Source organism: Phocoena sinus, chromosome 8, assembly GCF_008692025.1.
Source record: "Phocoena sinus isolate mPhoSin1 chromosome 8, mPhoSin1.pri, whole genome shotgun sequence".
In the NCBI taxonomy this organism is placed as follows: Eukaryota; Metazoa; Chordata; class Mammalia; order Artiodactyla; family Phocoenidae; genus Phocoena; species Phocoena sinus.
The window spans coordinates 61,221,835-61,246,047 of record NC_045770.1 but is presented as its reverse complement, the minus strand read 5'-3'; the positions used below and the strand labels follow the sequence as shown (position 1 = coordinate 61,246,047).

General features: G+C 41.4%; 1 protein-coding gene across 3 annotated transcripts; it reads right to left on the bottom strand.

The window, feature by feature from the left end:
* Nucleotides 1-1,123: 1,123 nt before the first annotated feature.
* TRIM6 (tripartite motif containing 6) lies at nucleotides 1,124-20,580 on the bottom strand. Of its 3 annotated transcripts, XM_032640229.1 has the most exons (8): nucleotides 17,248-20,580; nucleotides 8,799-9,288; nucleotides 8,207-8,302; nucleotides 7,307-7,537; nucleotides 4,793-4,815; nucleotides 2,999-3,099; nucleotides 2,688-2,714; nucleotides 1,124-2,466 (listed from the first exon to the last, which is right to left on the bottom strand). In XM_032640229.1, exons 1-8 carry the CDS (start codon nucleotides 17,376-17,378, stop codon nucleotides 1,904-1,906), a joined length of 1,662 nt encoding a protein of 553 aa, XP_032496120.1. In that variant the 5' UTR covers nucleotides 17,379-20,580; the 3' UTR covers nucleotides 1,124-1,903. The 3 variants fall into 3 exon arrangements, 1 of the variants encoding a protein (XP_032496120.1); XR_004351103.1 differs by lacking the exons at nucleotides 1,124-2,466; nucleotides 2,688-2,714 and having other exon boundaries at nucleotides 3,051-3,099; nucleotides 5,399-7,537; XR_004351102.1 differs by lacking the exons at nucleotides 1,124-2,466; nucleotides 2,688-2,714; nucleotides 2,999-3,099 and adding an exon at nucleotides 3,959-4,149 and having other exon boundaries at nucleotides 4,793-7,537.
* Between the last annotated feature and the right edge of the window lie 3,633 nt (nucleotides 20,581-24,213).

Below are 24,213 nucleotides of genomic sequence, written 5' to 3'. Positions count from 1 at the left end.
TAAAGCTTTAATTTGCTCCTAGATATGGCTTGGAATAAAATTCATGTTTAGTCTTAGTTAAACAAAAAATTCTTCTTAGATATAATCCCCACTCCCAAGGCACACACACACATGCAGTCATGCACACACACACACACATTTTGATATACTGCAGAAAGGCTTAACAAATTTTGGTTCGTTCCAAGCAACTTGCCTTAGAATGCATGCTCTGTTTTTGCTTTTTCTGGACTTAAGACTGAATCCCATGCAGGCCTCATGACTCCATCTTTCCTGTCATCTGGAGACCAGAAATAACTAAAAATTTTTGCATGTGGCATGCAAACTGGAGAATAAGAAATCCCTCATTTATTAACATCCTTTTGATCTTCATAAAATGTTCTTGTCTCTCAGCTTACACGGGCCTCTCACTGTTGTGGTCTCTCCCGTTGCGGAGCACAGGCTCCGGACACGCAGGCTCAGCGGCCATGGCTCACGGGCCCAGCCGCTCCGCGGCATGTGGGACCTTCCCGGACTGGGGCAGGAACCCGTGTCCCCTGCATTGGCAGGCGGACTCTCAACCACTGTGCCACCAGGGAAGCCCCTACATTATATTTTGAACTAAGTCTTCAAAATATGGTGTGTATTTTATATGTACGGCACATCTCAATTCAGACTAGGCATGTCTGAATTGTTCAACAGCCACTGGAGCCTCTTGGCTATCATAGTGGACAGCCAGATCTTGATATTCAGCTCCTTGATATTCATTCCATCCTTACAGCCCCCTCATCATAATTTCTTTTACAGTTAGCTCAAAAAGCATATAGCATCCCTCTCCCAAAGACAAAGTGCTCATGCACAAGCTGTTCATGTTTGATCATAAAGTAAAGGAGGTATGGAGAAGCTAGAAGAAATCATTCTCTTCCTAAAAGTGCTTCATATTGATTATTTTCTTTTTACATTTTCCTCCCATTCTGACAGAAAAATCTGTATTGGACTGATCATTTTCCTCTTCTCTCCTGTTTTTACTTCAGTGTGTTTAGATTTTTTTTTTTTCAATCACTACCTTAGATTTTTAAGATCCATGAAGTTTGTAGTAAAAACTGAAGTTAGAATCTTTTTTTAAAATTGAATTTAAAGCCACCCAAATTAACATTATAATGGATTTTAGCACTCAATCCTATATGTACTTACATAAAAAAAAACAGCAATTTCTTTGCCCATGTATTGCATTTTATAAAACCTGACGACGTTACAAGAATGTAAAATTACAGGTCAATTTCTTTCATAAACAGAGATAAAAACAAAACCTAAACAACGTATGAGCAAAAACAAATCCAGTATTGCATATGAAGAATAACAGTGGCTTATTCCAGAAATCTGTGTTAGATTTAAAAATGGAAATAAATCAATGTATTCCAAGAACAGAATAAAAATGACGTGTGATTATCTTAACAATTACAGCGACAATATATGTTGAAATTCAACTTTCCACTCAGTACAAAAACTGACATCAAATTAATAGAAGAGAATTTCCTAAATTTGATTCCATACATCAACAAAGAAAAATCTCCACCAAATGCCATGCTTAATGGTAAAATATTGAGGGAACAGTTCTGAGCTTTCTGAGATGCTCTTCCCAGGTTATAATCCTCAAATTTGGCTCGAATAAAATTTTCCAATTCTTTCTTTAAAAAAAAAAAGGGGAAAAATGTTGACAGCTACCCCTCACCCATCTCAAGATCTGTAATTAATCTGTCAAGGATGTTCACTGTCACCGCTGGGTTACTCAGCTCTAGCACTGAGTAAATGTTCAACAGGAAAGGAGTGAGAACACAGGAAAATCGGAGGTAAGAAAGGAGAAGCTGAGATGCAAAAGAGCTTTGGAGTAGAGAGTACAGCTCAGATGGTGGGAACAGCAGAAAGTTCAAGAGCTTGGGCGGCGCAGGGTCATCGGGACTACACAGTTGCAAGGATTAAAATATGGACATAGGGTGGTAGGAAAGTAATACTTAGAGAAGGTGTAGATGGGGAAGCCGTGGTTGGTGACATTGTAAAAGGAGACCGTGCCGGCCTCATAGTCTAAGAACACCCCAATTCGGCGAGGGGGCACCATCATGGAGAGGAGCAAGGAGGTGGACGATTCCTCATAGGCTCTGTATTCGTGCTTATGATGTAACCCAATCACCCAGTATCCACTTTGAGGCTGGTATCGGGAGTAAACATTCCGATTGTTCGCAAACTGGTTGAAAGAGAACGTAGGTCCCGTTGAATCACTGCACACCCCCAGGATCCAGTCAGTCTTCTTGGCCACGTCTACCTCCCAGTAATGCTTTCCTGAGGAGAAGTGCCGAGAGCCCAGGACACCACAGCCATAATGCTCTTCCAGATGAGACCCAGACAGCTGAGTGCCCACAAATCTCACCTGCCTCCGGTTCTTAGACAGGACGAGATTTAAATTAGCCGTGTGTGGATTCAGAGTCACGTCCACTGTGGGAGAAAGGTACAGCATCAGCAGATGAGAATGGGTATGTGGGTCTTATGACTCTGAGAAGAGGAAGCGAGGATATGGGTGGGAGGAATTGGAGCTAGGTGGTGGAGCTAGGGGGCTGGGGGGAAACAGCAACACCTCATACCTGAGAGTGTGTGTGTGGGTATGTTTGGCAAGGATAAGAACATGTCAGCTCAAAGAGGCCACAGTTTCTACTTACCCCAGTAGCTCTGGACATCTGTCAGCTCTGTAATGATAAAGAGTCAATCACATTATATAGAACCATCAGTCTCAGGTCTGCTGTCTCTCCCTTACCTGGCTGAGAGGTGTGGAAGGGAATTCTATAAGGATGTGAACCGGCCATTTCATTCCCCCTTCAGTATGACCTGCATCTTTTCAGCACATTGTGTCCCTCCCTCTTTGATCTCTTTCCCTGACACTATTCCCAAATACCAACCCTACCCTGCATTCTTTTTATTTCCTCTGCTACCATGGTCTCTCTTCCAAACGCTGTTCCCCAAAACTCCTCACCTCTAAACACTCGCAGCATCTTTTTCAGATCTGGGGCTCGAAACATACTCTTCAGCTTGGTGGGGAGAGCTTCCGGCTTCTTCAGGGTCCAGAGCTCACTCCTAGAGAGAACAGACATTATGAATCTTCAACACTGCTCACCTTGGGTGTCTCTAACACCTGTCTCCTTCATCTCCCAGGCCCCCTGGTGAACTTCAACACTCTTCCTTGAAGAAAATTAGCATCATTCTGCAAAGACCTCTGGCATAGGAGCCAGAAGAACTGGACTAAAAACTAGCTTCTCACCATCTGTGTACACACTGGTAAGATTTTCATTCTTTTTTTATTGGCTGTGTAGTATCTCTCTCTCTCTCTTTCATATATATATATATATATATATATATATATATATATACCACATCTTCTTTATCTATTCATCTGTTGAGGGGCACTTAGGTCGCTTCCACATCTTGGCTATCATAAATAGTGCTGCGATGAATACTGGGGTGAATATATCTTTTGTACAGAACAGGGAATATAGCCAATAGTTTATAATAACTTTAAATGGAGTATAATCTATAAAAGTATTGAATCACTATGTTGTACATCTGAAACTAATATACTCTTGCAAATCAACTATATATACATCAATTAAAAAGAAAGTTGATAGGATTTATCCCGCAAAGCCTCATTTTTGTTCCTTTGTTTGCTTTGTTGTTGTTTTGTAAAATACAATAATTTTCCCTTCTTTCTCTGCATCCCAGAGACTGTATAATATTAAATAAAATAATGGCTGGGAAATCCTTTGCTACCTCTAAAAAAGATACAAAATACTTAAAATGTCAGCACCCTCTTAGAGGGCCTACAGGTATCTGTGTTGACAGGCAGGACATCAGGACCTGCTGCTAGGGCTTTCAGAGTATCAGGTGAAGGGCTCCCTTAGAAGAGTCTGTGATTTAGGTCTCACGGTCTTGCAGAGGCCTAGGGAGAAAGACCTTCAGAACAGCCTCTTAGGATTCTCGGTCTCTGGGAACATTACGCCAGTTGGAGAAAGGAAATGTCCTCACCTCCAAACTGAGAATAAAGACTTCCGAAGGGACAACAGGCTCCATAGGTCATGTGTTCGTGAGGCGCTTCAAGGTACCAGGTATGTGGGCTACTTTAGGGGTCACCTTGATGAAAGAAATTCTAGAGTAGGTGATAGAGAAGAGAACATGTTTTTGTTTCAGGGCCAAAGCCACTCTTTTCAAGACCTCGGGTCTATATTTTTACTGGAATTGAGAAAAATGGAAGACTGAGGAGAACTAGGTAGCAAGGCATGGCCTGTTCCAAAGCCGAGGGGGAAAGGGAAATTTAAGCAGGTGTCCCAAGAGCTGATTTCTGGACCTTGGAAAAAAAAAGCAAATGGGAAATTTCCGTCTGATAAAGTATGTGGGCAAAGAAAATCCCTGCGTATTTTGAGGTAGCTATGAGCTACTAGAATCAGGACTGGAAGCAGGTACAGAGGTTTGTGGAAAAGGAGTTCTATCACGAGGTACATGGTGAGTCAGTGATATGGTAATCCTTGATTCTTAAGAACACTACTGTCCCAATTTGTGACCTTCTGCCACTCAAATTCTCCTACCATTGAAACCAAGTCATTCCCTTTACTTTGGGGGACCCCAAATTCTCACGAAAAGCCACTCAAGACACCACAGTCCTAAATCTTCCCTGCTTTGTGATTTTTTTTTTCCTTTCCCACTGACCACAAGATAACTCTATGGGTACAGGAGTCTTTTGGCAACCCAAGGGAACCACGTCATGTTCTACACGTACCTTTTCGCGACATCACTCACATCCTAGGAAAGGAAGAGACAGGTTAAGTCAAGGGTAATAGGACTTGTCCTCTACTACAGCCTCATCCATGTCCCTCATCCCATTCTCACCACCCCCTGATGACAGAGGTAGAGATGATCCAATATGGAGGCCAAAAAGTAAAGATAAGAGCTGAAAGCAGACTCTCCCTGAGACCCTATGTAGGGATGTCAGGAAATGATACAATTCATTCATTAATACCTTTATTTTTACAACAGAGAGTGTGTGTGTGTGTGTGTGTGGTGTTATATATGTACCTCATCTTTTATTTGCCAGGCACTGTGCCTGCTTCTAGATGCTCTCACATGACTAAGTCCTGATTTCTGTCTTTGAGATGCTCACATTCTGGTTGCTGAGGACACAAGGGCCATGAAAAGGGGTTGTTTCTCAAATTCCACCTCCCCTAACCCTCTATGCTACCTTTTCTGACTTTGTGTATTTTTCTTGATTTCAACACACACATGTGTTGATGATTCCTAAATCTGTACTTCTGCTTACATCTCTTTTATATACCCCTCACATAAGCCACGGGCACCACAAATTCAAGATATCTGAAAGAAAACTTACCTTTCCTGCAACCATGAGGTCTTTTCTGTTATCTTCCATCTTCCTCAATGATCCCAGCATCCAGTCACCAAATGTAGACAAAGTACTGTCCTAAAAGCTACCTGACATCCCATCTTAGACCAAGCCAGTGCATTTCACACCCTTACTGCTCTTTATCATCATCACTGCCACTGCCTGCCTCATTTGAGTAGAACTGTCTCATGGCCTCCGAATTGGTCTTCCTAACTTCTGCTCTATACACCTCAATGCAGCAGAAGGAAAGGCTAATGGTTTGATCTGTGTAACATAGGAATAACTATTTTCATGGTATTGGAGCTATTTTTGGTTGTATTTGACAAAAACACAACTCAAACTGGCTTGCATATGTAAAGTGGTAGAGGTGGATCCAGGATTGTATCAATCTTAAGGCATACTTGTAATAAGGAACTCAAATGATCAAATCAGGGTGATACTTCATGCCTCTTCCTCTTAGCTTTACTCTCAGGGTTCACATTTTGAAACTTGAAAGCTGCAGGCTTGCATCCAGCTGTCAAATCTTAATGGGTAACCATGTCAAACAAACATGGAAAAGAGAAGGAGGAAGTGTCTGTGATGGGCAAGTTCTGGAGAAATTGACTGTGAGATAACACTCTAGTTAAAATGACCTTTGGGCAGTCATACTAACTAGTGGGTAGAAGAGTCTAGACAGGTGCCTGGACTAGCTATTATATAAATTGATGATCCATTTGCACTTACGAAGCAATTTTTCCAGTTTGAAGAGACTTGTAAAGGGGCTAGAACAAGTGGGGGAAGGAGCAAGCATTAGGGCAACCCAACATCAAAGATGAAGAAAAAAGCAAGAAGAATAAACTGAAGTTGTGAAACCAGAAGCAGTGAATGAGGAAAATCTCCAACAGGTGGAAAATAACTATCCCATGACCCCAATACTAGGGCCCAAGTATAAGTAGAGAAATGATTATTCCACCAGGAAAGGGAGCAAGAGGAAAGCAAGAAAGCAAACAGAAAATAAGGAAGAGCCTGAAGGTTCCAGAATGTCACAAGGTGCATCCTGCTTCAACTTAATAGTCCCACTATTCACTCTATGAAGCCAGCAGCCGCTCAGATTTCAACCTCAGTTCAAATCTCTCCATCAGATCTCTTTGGATTTGACAGCTTGCACCCTCCCAAGCCACATACACACACAGACCAGAGCTCATTGTTTGTGCCTCAAAAGTCCTGTTCAAACTTCTATTACAACATGTTCAATGATGCTGCCCTAGAGAAGAAAGTGAAGCAAAGAAGGGCTGGTAATTACATAAAAATTCTCTAAGTACTTGAGTTTGGTATGTGTTTGCCTGTGACTAAGCTGAGTGAAGAGCACCTGACCAATCCCAACACGGCATCAGAGACAACAGGTACCTAATGGCCAGTGATTCTCAACAGGGGGAGGGAGGATAAGTTCTCCCCAGGGTCATTTGGCAATGTCTGGAGGGTTTTTTTGTTGTCACAGCTAGTTGGATGCTACTGGCATCTAGAGGGTAGAGGCCAGGGATGTTGCTGAACATCCTACAATGCACAGGGCAGCCCCTCACAGCAAAGAATCTTCTAGCCCAAAAGGTCAATAGTACCAAGATTGAGAAATGCTGCAGTAAAACATCACTCGATCTTTTACATTGTATCAAATGAACTTTTGGACTGTCCTTTATACATAAGAAATAAAAATGAGACATTCCTTTAGCATTTGTACTTTTAATTATCCTGTGCTTTATCCATGAACTTTGAACTGTTTAATAGGGAAGAGGCACTACAGGGTCAAAGGAAATTTTTTTCTTTCCCCCACCAAGATAAGGAGTCCCACATCAGAAGGGAAGGAAAGTTAGCCTCTCTTTGCCTTGACCGTCAGACCTCGGGCTCCTTTGCGATTCCTACCTGCAGCAGCTCCATTGTTGACCCCTGACACCGGCGCTCCAGGTCTGAGATGAGCTCTCTCAGGGACTGGCTCTGCTGCATCAGCTCACCCTCAGCTTCTGCGATGATGTTCAGCCCCTTCCTCTCCTCCTCCTCCAGCTTCTTCAGCTGCCGCTGCTCCTCTCTGTCCAGGATGCTCCTCAACTGATCAAACTGCTTCTGGATCCTGTGTCTCTCAGGTTCCATCTGATTCTTCAGGAACATGGAAGAGAAAGAGGTTGCTAGTCTGTTGAGCTGAGGGTCTCCGGTATAAGGGGTTGGGGAGGCAGGCTCTGTACTGCTTTCCCGGCAGGTCTCACTGCGGGGGAATGAGCAAATGGGGGAGTGAGTCCTGCAGAACCTGCTCTCTTCTCCTATTCTCCCTTCAGCTCTTCTCAGACCATTGGCCCCAGGCTGTCTTATCTAGGCTTCTGAGATACACACTTAGATTCCTAGGTGGGATTTAGATTCCAAGCAGCCTCTCTGGCCTCTCAGGACTCACCATCAGCCTCCCCTTCCAGTTTTCGATATTGAGAGTGACCTGTGCATGACCTATTTTTCCAACTTTCAGAGCTCGAAACTATAGAACAAGGTCCAGAATCAGGAATTAAGGGCTGCCAATGGCCATGGTTCCTCTCCCATGATTGTCTTCAAAAACCTAGATTCCCTTTGATATGTTCATTTTCTAACTCCCCCTTCTCTCTCCCTGGCTCTGCACCAAGAACAATACCCTTGTTTGGAAGGGTTGCAGTGAAGGACGAGGCAAAGGGAAGCTCTTCTAGCTAAATCAGGGAACAGACAGAACTAGGTCCCCTTTGCCCTCGGCTCCCACATCCTGCCCTGATTCCCGTCCCAGGACACCTTGAGAAGAATCTCTCTTACCTTCCAGGATGCCCTCTTCTCTCTGATAACAGCTGTTAGTTTCTCAGCTTCCTGCTGCTCTTGCCTCAGCTTCTTCAGAGACTCCTGGAACTTCTCCTGGAAGAAACACATCAAGTCAAGCAGGATCAAGTGTCAAATTGTTTCAGTGTGGAGACATGGAATGAATGGGGGAGAGATTATTATGCTGACCTCAGGAGATGCCTGTCCCGGAATTAAAAACTGAGAAGGTCAAAGTTATCTTTTATAAACAGGGGATAGAAACCACTGGGAATAGGCTGATTCTCTTTTCTCCAGGGGAAGGAACCTGACCATGAACCACTTCAAGTCCTTTACTCTCACTGCCAACGTATCCCCTGAACTCTACCTGCCCTGCCCGCTGCTGGCCCCGAGCAGCATCGTCCACTCATGCAGAACCAATCATGAGCAGCGAGAAAGAGCTACAGTCTCTGCTCTTGGCCAGAGGGGCTTTTTCTAGGTTCATCCTCTACGTAAATAGATGGACTACAAAGAAATTAGATTAGAGCATAAAGAAAAGTTAATAATCTACCAAGGAGTCTGTTCCCACCTGCCTTCCCTCCATCTGGGCTCCCACCTGGTACTCCTGGGCCACCTCTTCCATGAGGAACGTGTGGTGACCTCGGTGCTCCTGGGACCTCTCGCACAGCCAGCAAATGAGCTTCCCATCCTCCTTACAGAAGAGCTGGAGTTTCTCTCCATGGTGCGCACAAAGAACCACCTTCAGCTGCTTCCCCAAGCCCAACACCACCTCCCTGAGCCTGTCCGCTATGTTGGCCAGGTGCCGATTGGGCCGCAGGTTCCCAGGCTGGTAGCTGGTCTGGCACACAGGACAGCTGCTCTCTTCTTCTTGGCCAATACCCAACTCCTTGCTATCCCCCGTGATGCAGGCTTGGCAGAAGCTGTGTCCACAGTCTATGCTCAGGGGTTCTGTCAGGAGCTCCAGGCAGATGGGGCAGGTCACTTCGTCCTGGATGTCCACCAGGACTGCTGAAGTCATTGTAGCCACTCTCCTGGCTCCGGCCTGCCCAGCCCTGACTTCTAAGGTGTTTCTTGTGTATAGAATCCTGGGTAGATGGCCAAAAAAAAGGGTTCAGGGTAAGAAATGAGGCAGACAAAGGCAGGCTGACTGTTCTGGATAAACAGGTCAAGCACCTGGGGTAACAAGAGCTTCTCATTCTAACTTCAAGCATGTTCTTTGCCCCTGCTCACATTAGACAGCAATTTGCACTCTCATTAGAGCAATGATCACGGTTTCCTTTTACTCCTACTGGATGAAGGGACAATGATGTGCTGGAGAGAAGTGGCCTTGGGTAGGCCACTGTCTGTTTAACCTTTTCTCAGCCCACCAAAACACAGCCTCAATGTTCAAAGCACCAGAACATGCCGCTACCTCAGGATTTTTGCACTTGCTGTTCCTGCTGCAAGGAAGCCCCTTCACCCTGGTATCTGCATGGCTCTCTGACTTCATTCAACTCTCTCCTTACATGTTTTATCAGAAGAGTTTGCTCTGTCAAGCCTAGCTAAGGCATGGCCACCCACACCATCACTCTCAATAGACTTACCTGCTTGATTTTCCTTATCACCACCTAATATGGATCTTTAATTGTTTGAATATTCCCGCTGGAATATAAGCTCCATGAGATCAGAGACTGCTTTTGTTCATTATTGAACTAGCTCAGTGTCCAACACACAGGTCCTCAAGTTTTGATGAAGAAAACTCTAGAACCTCCTCATCCCTCCATAGATGATTAGACCTTTCTCATGAGCTCCTTCACCTCTCTTTCACATGGTGCTGGCACTGCTCTCCAGGATCTAATCTCCAAGATCAAAAGCATCATTTATTGTGACGACACATCTACCTTCTAACAGCTCTTTACAGAGCCCTTTCATCTCTCATGGTCACCTTCCCAAAAAAACCCAAAGAAACAAAAGTGACCACAATAAGGTGACGTTTTATCTTTACAGTTAACTCTTGTATAACCAGTTGTGATTTAGAAATCATATTCCCGTTTTATCTCTCATAGGAAAACTCTGAATTAATAAGAGTATTTTTAGCCTCTTGATAAAGAAATAGAGACAGTAATGACTTTATAAAATCACACATCTTATAAAATTGTAGATGTGTTCTAATAAGAACCTGATGTATAAAAAATAAATAAAATAAAATTCAAAAATTCAAAAAAAAGTATGCTTCGAGGTAGGGTCAGTATACTCATTTTACAGGTAAAGAAACCTGGACATGGAGGTTGAATCAGCTCTACTGTGAACTGAGAGTGAAAGGGGTGGCCCAAAGAAAACCAAGAGACTTGTGAGAAGAATAGGGGCAGTGGGCAGGTGAAACAATGGATGTTTGCTATGTCTACTAGTTGTCCCTCAGCTACCGCCCCTGATTCATTCTGTCTGGTATTATGGTTAGGTGTTTTCATGTGTATCTACCCTCGGATTGAGAGCCCCTGAGAACTATGTATCTGGACTATGTATTTGTTATCACTGTATCTCCTGGAGGACCCAGGACAATCCTCTGAATATAGTATATGCTCAATAAATGTTTCTTGACATTATTGTTTCATTAAACTAGTTTAAACCAGAAAAAATAAATAAATAAACGTAGAGTTGGCAAAACCTATCATGTCCAGAGTCCTAGTTCAAAGCTCTGTCCTCAAACCTCATAACTTTAACCAAAGACAGTGGTGAAGGTGGTCAAAGTCAGTCACAGACCTGGTGCTTTGGGAGAAGAGATTTCACCAGGCCTGTCCAAAACTCTGACAGGAGTCTTAAGGTGCCCGTGTGTGGGGGACAGAGGGGACAGATGGGAGAGTCGACGCCACATATGTTCTAGCGAGAGTTCACAGAAAAACGACCTGAGGCAGAGGTATGCTGGTGGAATGGTCGGGACAAAGAGGTCTTATAGCATTTGGGGAAAGTATTTCAGAATCGCTAATAGGAGAAAAGTATAAAAATGGAGGAAAAAGAGGAATGAAGTATCAATACATGTTATAACAAGATTGAGCCTTGAAAACATTATGCTAAGTGAGTGAAGTCAGATACAAAAGATTACACACTGTATAACTCCATTTACAGGAAATATCTAGAGTAGGCAAACCTACAGACATGGAAAGTAGATGAGTGGTTGTCAAGAGTTGGTGGGAGAGGGAATGGGAAATAACTGCTAATGAGTTTGGGGTCTCTTTTGGGGGTGATGAAAATATTCTGGAATAAGATAGTGGTGCTAGTTGAAAAACTTTGTGATTTTTCCCCCCAAAATGAATTGTATACCTTTAAAGGATGAATTTTATGGTCTGTGAACTATATCTCAATTAAAAAAAAATTGAATGAGAGGAAAATAAGAGGGAGAAGCTATCTTGTGACTTCTGGTTCAGAGTTGTCCCAACCCCACAGCTTTTACACAAGGCATGCTGTGGGAGAGGATCTAAGAGTCAAGCACAGTGCTATAGTTGGTATGGGGAGATAACGGTGAATGAAATATATACTCTACGAGGAGGTGTACCATTCAGACTTCGAGCAAGAAACACATCCATTTTTGAAAACGTAGCAAAGACAATCATCATTAATGCAAGCAAGTATATATGCATGCAGGTATTTGTTTCAAGGAACAGTGGAAGGTAGAAAATAATCAGAGACCATCTTCTGATCGCTTTTTATGTGAGGTAATGGCTGAACTCTTTACAGGTAGTATATTGATGTAATCCAATCCCACAATAACTCTATAAGATACGTTTAATAACACCTATTTTACAAATGTGAAAAGTGAACTTCTTAAAAAGGTATTCAATTACCAAAGGTCTCAGAATGAATAAGTGACAAAGTAAAGGTTATAATCTAGTTTTATGCAAATCCAAACCTTAGGTTGTTGTCTGGTCCTTAAAGGAAGAGAATGTTTCCTTTATGCCCCCCCACACGCACCTGCAAGGGTGCTCAGGTCACAAAGTGGCTCAGCTTCTTTCTACCCACCTCCTGACTGGTGCTTGTCTCATTTTTGGGGCTGCACTGATTCAGCATAATAGTCCCCTTCTTCCTGGCATGTGAAGGCATCCTACAGCTCTTCCTAAGCTATGTGTAGGCTCCTTCTCCGGCCCTGTTCTGCTTCATTCCTGGTGGCACATCCCCAGGACTCAGGCTGCTTCCCTTGCCCTGGCAGGGTGAGGTGAGAAGAGAAGGCACTGACACTGGAGTAACACAGACACAGGTCTGAATCCTGAATTTTTCTGTCTCTAGTTCTGGAACACTGGGGTAATCCCTGATCTGAGATGTGGTTTAATGTTTTGTGTATTGCTGATAACAAGTCCTCCCTTATAGCACGCTTGTGATAAATTATCTGAGCCAATGTGTAGAAAAGTCTCAATAAAAACTAGTTGTCACTACATTTATACTGTCATTGCTCTTCAGTCCTTCAGTGCTCTGCCTTCTTACCATGAAGAAAAGAGCCTCTTCAGTATTTTACCAGAAATAGGGATAGAGCAGAGTCTGGTGGATGAACAGCTCTATATAAATATCTGTATAAGAATGAATGCATCACTTTCTCACCCCCTTTCATATCTTCTTCCTTGTTTTGGACCTAGGAGAAAAATCCACTACCTCAATTCATAACAAGATTTAATAAGATGGCATTTAAGGACAATGTGAGAATGCTGGACCTCACCCAGTAGTCTCTGTGTTCCTGGCATAAAAAAGGGTCAGTTAAGAAAGCTAGTAGCTTCTCTGACAAGACAACTAAAGATGCTGGAACTAATCCTAACTTTATTTTTTGTCTGGGCTGAATTAATATGTATGTCCCCACTGAAAAACATCTTATTCTCATTCTTGAAAGTTTTCAGTCATTAAATTATATTACTGTTGTCTTAAATGACATAATTTTTTTCTGAATTTTATTTTATTTATTTACTTTTTATACAGCAGGTTTTTAATAGTTATCTATTTTATACATATTAGTGTAAATACGTCAATCTTAAATCACATAATTTTTTAAAGACATTTAAGATTACTTTTTTATTTATTTTTACTATTCCAGCATTGAATTACTCATTGGAAGCCATATGCTCCGTTTGCCTAGCTGGAGTCTGGTTTGGGCCACCAAAGAAGAGCCAGCTGACAAATGCACTGCCTAGTTGGAGGCGCACTACCCCTGACCCCAGCTGTGACCCTTGTGTACAGGATAGGCCGCAGGGTGACTGAAAGCAGATATAATTCCACAGTGTTTCTTTGTCTGGCCCCCCCTGCAAAGGCAGATGTACAGTGATGTACAGCTTGGTCAGTGTGGGCATAATTAAAGAACACAAGGTCTGTCAGCTAGGCAGCAGTAGGGAAGGAATGGGGTTAAATGAAGGTGTGCTTTGTTTTGCAGAAACTAACCACTAAGTTGCATCAAGTTCCAAACACCAGATGTTTCAAAAAGGTTACAGTGCATTCCAATCAACAAGCTATCAAAGTATAAGCAAACAACCAAGCACTTGCTTGCTTGCAGTTTTTGGCAACCTAGAGAAACCCGTACTACATGGAAGATCATGCCTGCCCCTGCATGAACACGCACGTACCCCAGACATAGAACTTCCCTGATCCAGCTGTTTGGAAAGACAGTACTTTGAGAGCTATCTCCCTGTCTCCTTACTGGTCACAAGTAAGAAATGCTTCTACTTTAATCAAAAGTACTTGGTGTGTCCATTGGCTATGCACCCCAAGTGACTGGACCATTGAGTCTAGTAACAGGTCCTGTAACTGTCACCAATTTTCCCCTCCTGAGTGTGTGGTAGGATAAAAAATATCAAATTGCCTCTCAGTAACAAGAAGCCCTTACAGGAGAAAGGCCCTGAGAAAGTGTCCCAGACTAAGAAAACAGTCTGTGAGATACAGCATAGATGAGCAGGGTGAGTATAGGGCATTGCTGGGGATCGAGTGAGCTGTAAACATGACCTCAATGAGTGTTACCAACCAAGAAAATGGATGTACTGATATATACAACAAAATAAATCTCAAAAGCACTACGCAAAGTGAAAGAAGCTAGACAGCAAGGATAAGTTACTGTATGATTCCATTTATACGAAATACTAAAAAAGACAAAACATTACTATTTGAGATCAGATTAGTGGATACCAGGGCCCAGGGCTGTGAGAAGGGGATGAATTGCAAAGGGACACAAAAAAATTGGGGGGGGGGGGTGACAGAAATCCCCTATATATATCATGATTGTGTTGTTTGGACAACTATATACAACTCAAAACTCACGGAGTTGTATGCTTAAAATTGCTAACTTATTAAATGTAAATGATAACTCATTAGAGCTAACAAAAACAAAATAGAAGAAATGCAATGAGAAAAACTGAGGCTTGGCGTTTTTGATCTTCTAAGCACAAGTAATAACTGTGTTGTCAAATATGGTAGCCACAGGTGGCTACTGAGTGCATGAAATGTGGCTAGTTGGAAATAAGATGTTTTAAGTATAAAACACACACTGGATTTCAAAGATTTGGTAAGAAAAAATAATCTAAAACATTTCATTAATGGATTTTTTTCTAAATATATTTTGGAAGCATGGAGTTAAATATATTAAAATCAATTTCATCTGTTTCTTCTAACATTTTAATAAGGCCAATAGAAAAATTTAAATTATGTATGTGGCTCTATTATATTTCTCTATTACTTTTCCATCTAATGCTCTACTTGAGATATTCAAGGCAGAGAAGGAATCTTGAACAGAAAAGATTATGTAAGAGTTGATGTCTCTTGTTAAGGCTGGGAAAGGGAGCGAGGGGAACAGAGTCGGCTAACATTCAGTTAGAAAGGGTTTGCGTAGCCCTGCTCACATGCCAGCAGGCGCTTGACCACTGCTACTCCTGATCGCCACCCAGAGGACACAAGAAAAGCCAACAGAGTCCCTGACTAAGGACACATCTCAAGAGCAGTGTGGGTGGCAGAAAGATAAGTCTGGCTGTGTGAGGAGCGCAGATAGCAGACCTTAAGGGGAAGAACCTTGAAGATCAAATTAGCAAATGAAACAGGCCAAATTCACGACTAGGGCCAGTTAAATCAGAAGCAGATGCCAGAAAAAGGCCGTGCGGTCTGCTAAATAGCCTCACTGGCGTCCAGTGGAGCTCTTTATGCAGAATCTCTAGGCCTCACCGAGACCAATTCAGTATCTGCGCTTTAATAAGATCTCAGGTAATTCGTATGCACATTAAGGCCTCAGAAGCATTGCCTTAAACACAGGAGCCTTCTTCCCAGGTAAATGCAATTTAGGGTGCAAAACAGAAAAGGAGGAGGGTGGGTGGGGGAGGCCAAAGAATGGACTGATATGTAGATCTGAAGCATCTTTTAGAATGAAAGCTCACACAATTCGATATTAAAAGGGCTTTCAGAATAACACTAGTCCAGGCTGGGGCTCTGAATGAAAGTTAGAAATAAGATGGGTGGGACTGCCCCCGAACTGGGAGTTCTAGTGAAAACAGGGTAAAAATCTAAACACGTGGCAACTGCATGAGTAAATGAGTTGAGATTGTGCTGAGGAAATAATTTTCTTTTGCCCTTTTGCAGGAAGCACTCGATAAATGTTTGAATTGGAACATACTTTAAATTTTTTTTAAAACTTCAAAAAATCACTACCTCATGCATTCAAAATTTATAATGATTCAATAACTTTCCAAATTCTTAAAATATTGTCCTGCACAGGTTTTCTTCTCCCTGAGTGTTAGATAATCCATTAACTGCGTGTCTTTTTTTAGGTTAGATAATAAAATTCTAATCATTTTTTTCTGCATTTGTGATATTCCACTTGTAATTCCTAATCGTTTAAACCCTGCTGTATTTTAACTTGTTGAGATGTCAGAAGGAGTCATAGTCTCCTTTATCATAGTGCATTTGTACATATTTTATTCCCTACTCTAATCTTTCAAAAATTGTTTTGATTTTGCATTTTTTGAGGTAGGCATTGAGTTTGTCCATAATAATGACTTAATAATTTGAGTACTTACTATTTTTTCAGGCACTCTCCTGTGTGTTTAAACTTCTGCCTCACTTAAGCCTCACCAAAACTCTATAATATAAATATTACTCTGTCCATTTTATAAGTGGAAGAAACAAGCTCAAAGAGCTCAAACAAAAGGTGGGGGGTACACAGCCAGCGTCTAAGTGTCAGAGGCAGAGTTTGAACCCAGGCACTCTGTTTGCAGCACCCATGCTCCTAACCACACATTTCTGTCTTCATTGATTGATTAAATGTTGTTGCTAATCTCGCTGAGTTCATTCGCAGTGAGGATGAAAAGATAAATTATCTGTATCATGAGCTCCTAAAGGGAAGGGACCCCATTTCTTTTACCGCCCTGTCACTTCAAGTGACAGTAAGTGGCCCAGACACAGATGGCATACATCTCCAGGTGACCGGCACACGGAGGCTCCAGATGTGAGGCTCCATGTGGTCAAAGCTCCTCTGAGCAAACCAAGGAGTTTTACATAGATTCTGAGCAACTGAGAGCGCTCACTCGTTTGGTCTTTCTTCTTGAACAACCGCTCACGGCCCTGCTACCTAAGGGGAAATGCACGGCTGTCGGGCCAGCCCGGCCTTTGCACAGACTGAATGCGGAAGGCTCGTCTCCCAGCTCCCTCTGGGAGGAGTCAGGGCCTCCCGGGGCGGGGTGGGGGGGCGGTAGGATAAACGGTGCTCACTTCCTGGAGCAGAAAGGCTGGAGATGGGGGGAAGGGCTGCTGACCTCTGGATCCACACCAGCCGCAGGGTCTGCCATCATTCCCTATCAAAACTTTCAGAGCTGCCGCCCCTACAGCCTTCAGCTTCCAGAATCAGGGTTTCATTATCACTATCTTTACACAGGCTACTCCCAGCTCCAAAGGTGCCTCTTCTGTACTCTCTTCCTGAACTTGAGTCAACTCAAAACTGCAGAGGTCTCCCTCGCCCTGCCTCCACCCGCGAACCTCCCAACCAACCTGTAGGGCGCGTCAACCTCTGAGTACTAGTGGGGACAGCGGTGGCTGGCCAGAAAACGGATTTGCTCACCAACCTGGAATCTGTATCTTGGACCAGAGCCGAGGATTTACAGCTGCCGCAGCCTCCACCAAAGCAGAAAGGCGTAAGGAGAAAGGGGCGGGGCGAGGGGGGGAGGAGATGCTGCTGATTTGTCCAGCGCGGCATTAGGTCCTGCACTCCAGGGCCCCGTCCAGGGTCTAGAGAGCTGTTCCGCTTACCTGATGAGCTGAAAATTCTGAGGCCTTGGAGAACACCTGAAGGCCAGGGGTGGCACTTTAGCTTTCCGACCTCATGTCAGTGTTAATAACAGTGAGAATACACCTGTACCCCATATTAAAATACCAATTAAAATGTCTGAATAAAAAATATCTAAAGTTATATGAGTAAGGAAAAATAACCACTGGCATTATAATGGCATGTTTTGCAAAAAGATCATTAAAAGTTATCAATTTAAAATTAAGAATATAATTTAAAATTACATTACAGATATAAGCTTATATCTGTGATTTTAATCTATATAACTGAGAGACTGTAAATGTTTGTTCTTAGGTCCTTATGAATACATGCAAAGCTTATAAAGCCCTGGGAACCTTAACTATAGGGTTTCAATAGCACGGCACCTCTGAGAAGAAAAGGAAGGCTAAACTTCCTGACCCAAGGAAATTGACCTGGTCTGGGAAGGTGAGCTGTGGGAGGAGGGCCTGGACCTCCAAGGGTGTCCAGATGAAAGTCAGGACAGAGGGCTGGGTGACCTAATGTAATATTTTCAGGGTTCATCTATGTCGTATCTTGTATGAGTACTTTGTTCCTTTGATGGTTGATAATACTCCATTGCATGGATTTTCCACATTTTGTTTATCCATTCATCAGTTTTTTAGACATTTGGATTGTTTTTACTTTTTGGCTATTGTGAATAATGTGGCTATGAATTTTCTTGTACAAGTTTTTTTCTAAACATAGGCTTTTTATTTCTCTTGGGTGTATACCTAAGCATAGAATTGCTGGATCTTGTATTTACTTTTCTGAGGATCTTCCAGGCTATTTTCCAAAGTGATTGTACTGTTTTGCATTCCCACCAGCAGTATAAGAAGGGGTCCAATGTCTCCACATCTTTGCCAATACTTGTTATTATATGTTTTTTTTCTATTATAGTCATCTTACTGGGTGTGAAGTGATAGCTCATGTTATTTTAATTTGCATTTGCCTAAGGTGTTTGCCTAAGGTGTTTAATTTGCATTTGCCTAATGATGTTTATCATCTTTTCATACACTTTACTATCCATTTGCATATCTTTTTTGAGAAAGGTCTATTTGGATCCTTTATCCGTTTTTTAAATTGCGTTATTTGTCTTTTTCTGAGATCTTTCTATATTCTAGATACAAGTCCTTTATGAATTCTGTGATTTGTAAATATCTTCTCCCATTCTAAGGGTTGTCTTTACATTTTCTTAATTGCATCCTTTGAGGAGCAAGTTTTTAATTGTGATGAAATCCAATCTTTTTGTCACTTCTACTTTTGATGTCATATCTATGAAGGCCTTGCCTGATCCAAAGCCATAAGGATTTACTCCTATATTTTTTTCTAAAAGTTTTATAATTTAGCTCTTACACTTAGATCTAGGATCTATTTTAAGTTTGTTTCTACTGTGTGAGATAGAGGGTCAATTTTATTCTTTTGCATGTGGATATACTGTTGTCTCAGGACCATATTCTTTCCCCATTGCATTGTCTTGACATTGTCAGGAAACCATCATTAAGGAGTTTTGTGTATGTGTGTGTGTGTGTATGTGTGTGTGTGAGACAGAGAGAGAGAGAGAGAGAGAGAGAGAGAGAGAGAGAGAGAGAGAGAAATGGTAGGGGGCAGATGAGGAATGACATGTTTTGAATGTCTAAATGTTAAGTGAGAAAAGGTCACCTGGCAGCCCTGAGCAAGTTGAAGAGGTCTGGAGCTGACAAAAAATGCCTAAATCCAGGACGAGTAAATGGCTAGTTATTGCTTTTAGTATGGAGGAAAAGTTGCTTAACTAGATGCTACTGAGTATAGATAGAAGAGAATAAATTTGTTAATAATTGGTTTTCTCTTCATGAAATTGGTGACAATGTGTAGGCGGGGATTAAGGATAAGTAACTCTAGGTGTACACCCAGGTCTCTTACTCTCACATCTCAATGAAGGACATTAAGCGAAAAAGTATGTAAGTTAAGAGATGAAGAATACAAATAAGGAGAGAAATGAGCTGAGCAAACCAACTTTACTCCAATAAAAATTAATAAAATAATCTTAAAAAAATAAAAATAAACAGAAAAAAAAAAGAAATATGAGCTGATATTCAAGGGAGCACATGAAGAAACTTATTTCTAGGGAATGTTCCTTGAAGGAACAGAGCAAAAAGCCAAGGCAAAAGCTCAAGGGAGCCTTGATATTAGAGAAGACCAGTATCTAGGTCTGGGAAGGAAAAGATTCAAAAGAAGTTTGGTATCTAGCACAAGAATTAGCTCAAAATTCATTTCATCAAAAGGTTTTTTAAACATGAGGATGAATAAATCAAAGAGTTGGTAATCAATTCCATTCAATACAACTTGCATTTCTTTTCTGATTTGTACTTCTCTTAAGAGACCAGCGACTCCAAAATTCCAAGTCAAAAGTTACGCTGCGGTTTTTAGAATATCTTTTTATTTTCAAGTTCTCCTAACAAGTTTTCCTTTATCTTTCTTATTTCCTTCACCCCACCACACACTTTTGAACCCCTACCTTATTCAAGCCCAATCCACGCTCCCTCACCCCTTAAATGTATCTTCATTTGCTTTTACAGATTCAGTTTTTGCACTTGAAATTCAGCTTATCACAGAGAAGTTTGTGAAAAATGGAACATGGTCTTTACAAAGAAACTCTGAGAAACTCAATTTACATTTGTTTGCCTAAAATTAACTGGCAGATCAGGTACTGAATAGCTGTTGTTGTGTAATGTACCTGCTCATCTACTTTCCATCAATCAATAGCTATTCCATGACGTTCGATTTTATTCTTTTACAGGCAATGGAAGATGCAGTAATTTGTATTTTGGGTAGATCTGTTGGGCGACCGGGTAGTTGGAGGCTTGGAAGTGCACAATGCTGAAATCAGGGAGATCCATTCAATGACTATTGAAACAGTCCAGATGAAACTATAAAAACTAAGGCAGTAGAGTGAGAATATGAAGGAACTGATGAAACAAGTTGCTAAGACGGAATGATTAGGCTGTGACAGCAGCATATTGGAGGAAGGAAGAAGGAGGAATCTAAGATTGATTTTTTTTCTTTTTAAAATTTTTTTATTGAAATATAGTTGATTTACAATGTTGTGTTAGTTTCAGGTGTACAGTAAACCTATTCAACCATATGTATATATATATATATAATATATATATTATATATAATACATATATATATTCTTTTTTTATATTCTCTTCCATTATACATTATTACAAGATATTGAGTATAGTTCCCTGTGCTATACAGTAAATTCTTGTTGGTTATCTACTTTATATAGAGTAGTGTGTATATTTTAATCCCAAACTTCTAAGATTGATTTTTGCATTAAGCTATTGGAAAGATGGTGAGGCTCTTCACCAAGGTGGGGAATTATGGAGATAAAGCAATTTGCTGAGGGAAAAAAAAATGCACATTTGTTGTTGTTGTTTTTTAAACCAAGTTAGCACTTTCTGGATATCATTCACATGAGATTAATAAATTCTGGATCCCAAGTAAGCTGTAGCTACTATATTTTACTCTAGATTTGTGAGTCAACACACTATGCGAGGATTAAAGCCACGGGATACAATTATAGCCCTAAGGAGTATATATGGAATGATAGGAAACAAGAGGCTGGAGAATAACACTCTGAACTCTTTAAGGCCAGGGATCATTTCTGTATTCATATGTGTATATCTAGAGTGTAGAACAATACACAGAATGTACTAATTATTTAGAATTGGCTTGTGGAAGGAAGAAAGTATATGACTTCCTTTTCAGGGATCAGATCACCAGAAGAAAGTAATACAGACTCCTCTTTATCTCCAGCAAGTCTCTCTGGCTGTAGACCCTGGAGTTCTTATTTTCGTATCTTCTCATGACCCCCAGTTGGTTCACTAGAATAACCTGCCTGGACCCTGATCTTGTTTTTATGACGGTAATACTAAGCCTTTCTAAAAGCGGGCAGTGTTTTATGACTTCTGGACTGAAACTGTTTTTCTTTTCTCCCACAGGAGGGAAAAGTGTCCCAGAAAAGAATATATGGATGGGGGTGGGGTGGGGGGTGTCAGTCACTTTGTCTGGTGAACTGTGGTATGAGCCCTTATGGGAATCATAGTGTAGGGAAGATGGGATATTGAGCAGTTAGCAGATATGGGTCACTGATCTGGGTATTAAGGATTCGTGATCAGCAGGAATGGGCACGTGTCTACGGTAAGAGAGTTTGGCAAGTTCTCAAAGTCAGTGGGGGATGTGGAGTAAAAAGAGTCTCAGGATTGGTGATTCTCTTCCTGTGTCCTCACATTACTTTTATTACTGAAAACTTGGTTGTTGTGCTACAGAAATTGCAGTCTGAGCCATATTCTGCCTGTCGATCTCATCACTGGGAGTGTTTTGACTCACTTGCCTCTTCAAATTCTGAATCAATTCTGGGAGTTGTAGCATTATGACCCATGCTTTCCATCACTGTAGAAGGAAGAACTCAAGTCTTGCCCTCAGGCCATGTAATACCCATACCCTAGATCATGGAATTTCTAGAGTTTTTCCATACTTAGTCACTCAAAAGCCTCTCCTGTGGGGATAATGTCAGGTTAGATTGTCCTTCTCTGACTTCTTTTAGCTCTTTCTATACTCACCTTCGTGTCCTCTATGAAGCCTTGGCTTTAGTTGAGGAGGCAAAGAGTCTGTTCCTTTGAACTGTAGGAAAGACTCAAGACAAATTGAACTCTAGGTACTGAGAGTTGTACTGCACTTCAGCAAGATGTTCTGCACTTATTATATCCAAAGTCTTCAAGAAGTAAAACTAGGACAGACTGGCATCTGATATAATAGTGTGTTATTATAATATATCAATTATCTCCTGAGTCAGACCTACAAGATAGTGGACAAAGGGGCATCTCTTTTTAGGTAGGAAAGAGGCTGGGATCAGGAGCTACCTTCATTCTTAGGCAGTCAACCACATCCTCTCTTGTAGTCCTCCAGTATCTCCAGTATAAACCAGGAAACGTACTTGGAACACGCACAGGGAAATGGCAATTTCAGGTCTGCACTTCGTTGAACAAGCCCAGAGACACTGCTTTTTGCTGTGCAAATGTCCAGTTTGGTAGGTCGCTGGAAAGCCCATTTCTGTGAACAAACTCTCTACAATTTTTCTTTCTTCATGTTTGTGTAGTACATTTAATTTCACCAAAGACTTTCAAGCCATTATTCAATTTTCGTGACAACCCAGGAAAATAAAATGGCAGAGATTATCATCTTCTTTAAGAGATTATAGCTGAAGCATGAGCTCCAAGAAAAATAAAACAGAAGTCTAAATATGAGGCGTCTGCCATTCTAAATGAATTGGATTCACTTTAACATATTTTATTCATTAATTAATCTTTCTAACATTGGATTTCTAGTCCCATTCCCAGGGGTATAAATGAGGGCTAATTGGCACATGGCAGGAAACTGTACTTACCATCATTAGCCATAGGGAAATATAAATCAAAACCACAGTAAGCTACCATTTCACACCCACTAAGAGGGCTAGAATTTTAAAAAAATATTAATAACAACAAATGTTATAGAGTATATGAAGAAATTGGGAGTTTCATACATGCAAGTAGAAATGTAATTTGGTATAGTCACTTTGGAAAACAGCCTGGCATGTTCCTCAGACAGGTAAACGTAGTTACCGTATGACTCAGCATTTCTACTCCTAGGTATAAACCCAAGAGAAATTAAAACATAATTCTACAAATACTTGCACATGAACGTTCATAGAAGCATTATTTATAACAGCTGCAAAGTAGAAATAATTTAAATGTCCTTCTACTTATGAATGGATAAACAAAATGTGGTATATCCTTACCGTGGCATATTATTCAGCTATCAAAAGGAATGAAGTACTGATACACGCGGCAACATGCATGAACCTTGAAAACATGCAAAATGAAAGGAATCAATCACAAAAGATCACACATTGTATGATTCCATTTATTTCAAATGTCCAGAACTGGTAAATCTATAAAGAGAGAAAGTAGATTAGTGGTTGCCTAGGGCTGGGGGTGGGATGAGAGAAAAATGTGAATGATTGCTAAGGGGATACATTTTTTTGGGGGCAGGGGAGTAATGGTAATGTTCTAAAATGAATTGTGATAGTGGCAGATCTATGAATATAATACCAAAAATATTGAATCATACACTTGAAATAGGTGAATTGTATGGTATATAAATTGTATTTCAATAAAGTGCTAATTTAAATTTTAAAAAAGGGAGAAAAGAAACTGGACTTACCTCCTGCAGCAGAAAGAAATGTGGGCTGCTGGCCTCTCAATCTCTTCTTATCTCATGGCTGAATTCCTTTATCCAAGGGATTAATCCCTTTATCCAAGGCTTCAGGCCTCCCCCTCCCATCTCATTCAGCTTTCTGGGTCAGGGTCTGCTGGACAATGGCCTTTGCACAGCCACTTCATGGCCCGAGATCAGCTTTTCTATGTTTCTCCCCAAGCTTGGATTACACTTTAAATCTGCAAAATTCCCTACATGTCTCTACCCAACCCCAGCCAACTGCTGAAGTCTGGTGGGTGAGGTGAAACCCTCTGAAGGGAAGATGAAGGCTGCCTGGCTTCACTCACCTATACTTGCACATGCAGAAAAGGACAGAAAGTAAGGAAAGCTTCTGGGGGTGGGGAAGTATCTTGAAGCAACAGGAGGAGCCAGAAACACCTCCTATAGAGCCAATTCAAATACATTCAGTCATTCCAAGTCTAGAACTCTGCAGCACCAATCA

Coding starts and splice junctions, on each gene's coding strand:
- TRIM6 (XM_032640229.1), bottom strand. CDS start 17,378: ATGCCGCGCTGGACAAATCAGCAGCATCTCCTCCCCCCCTCGCCCCGC. Junction 8,303..8,798: donor AGGTGGCCCAGGAGTACCAG/GTGGGAGCCCAG, acceptor TGTTTCTTCCAG/GAGAAGTTCCAGGAGTCTCT. Junction 2,715..2,998: donor GATGCTGCGAGTGTTTAGAG/GTGAGGAGTTTT, acceptor TTATCATTACAG/AGCTGACAGATGTCCAGAGC.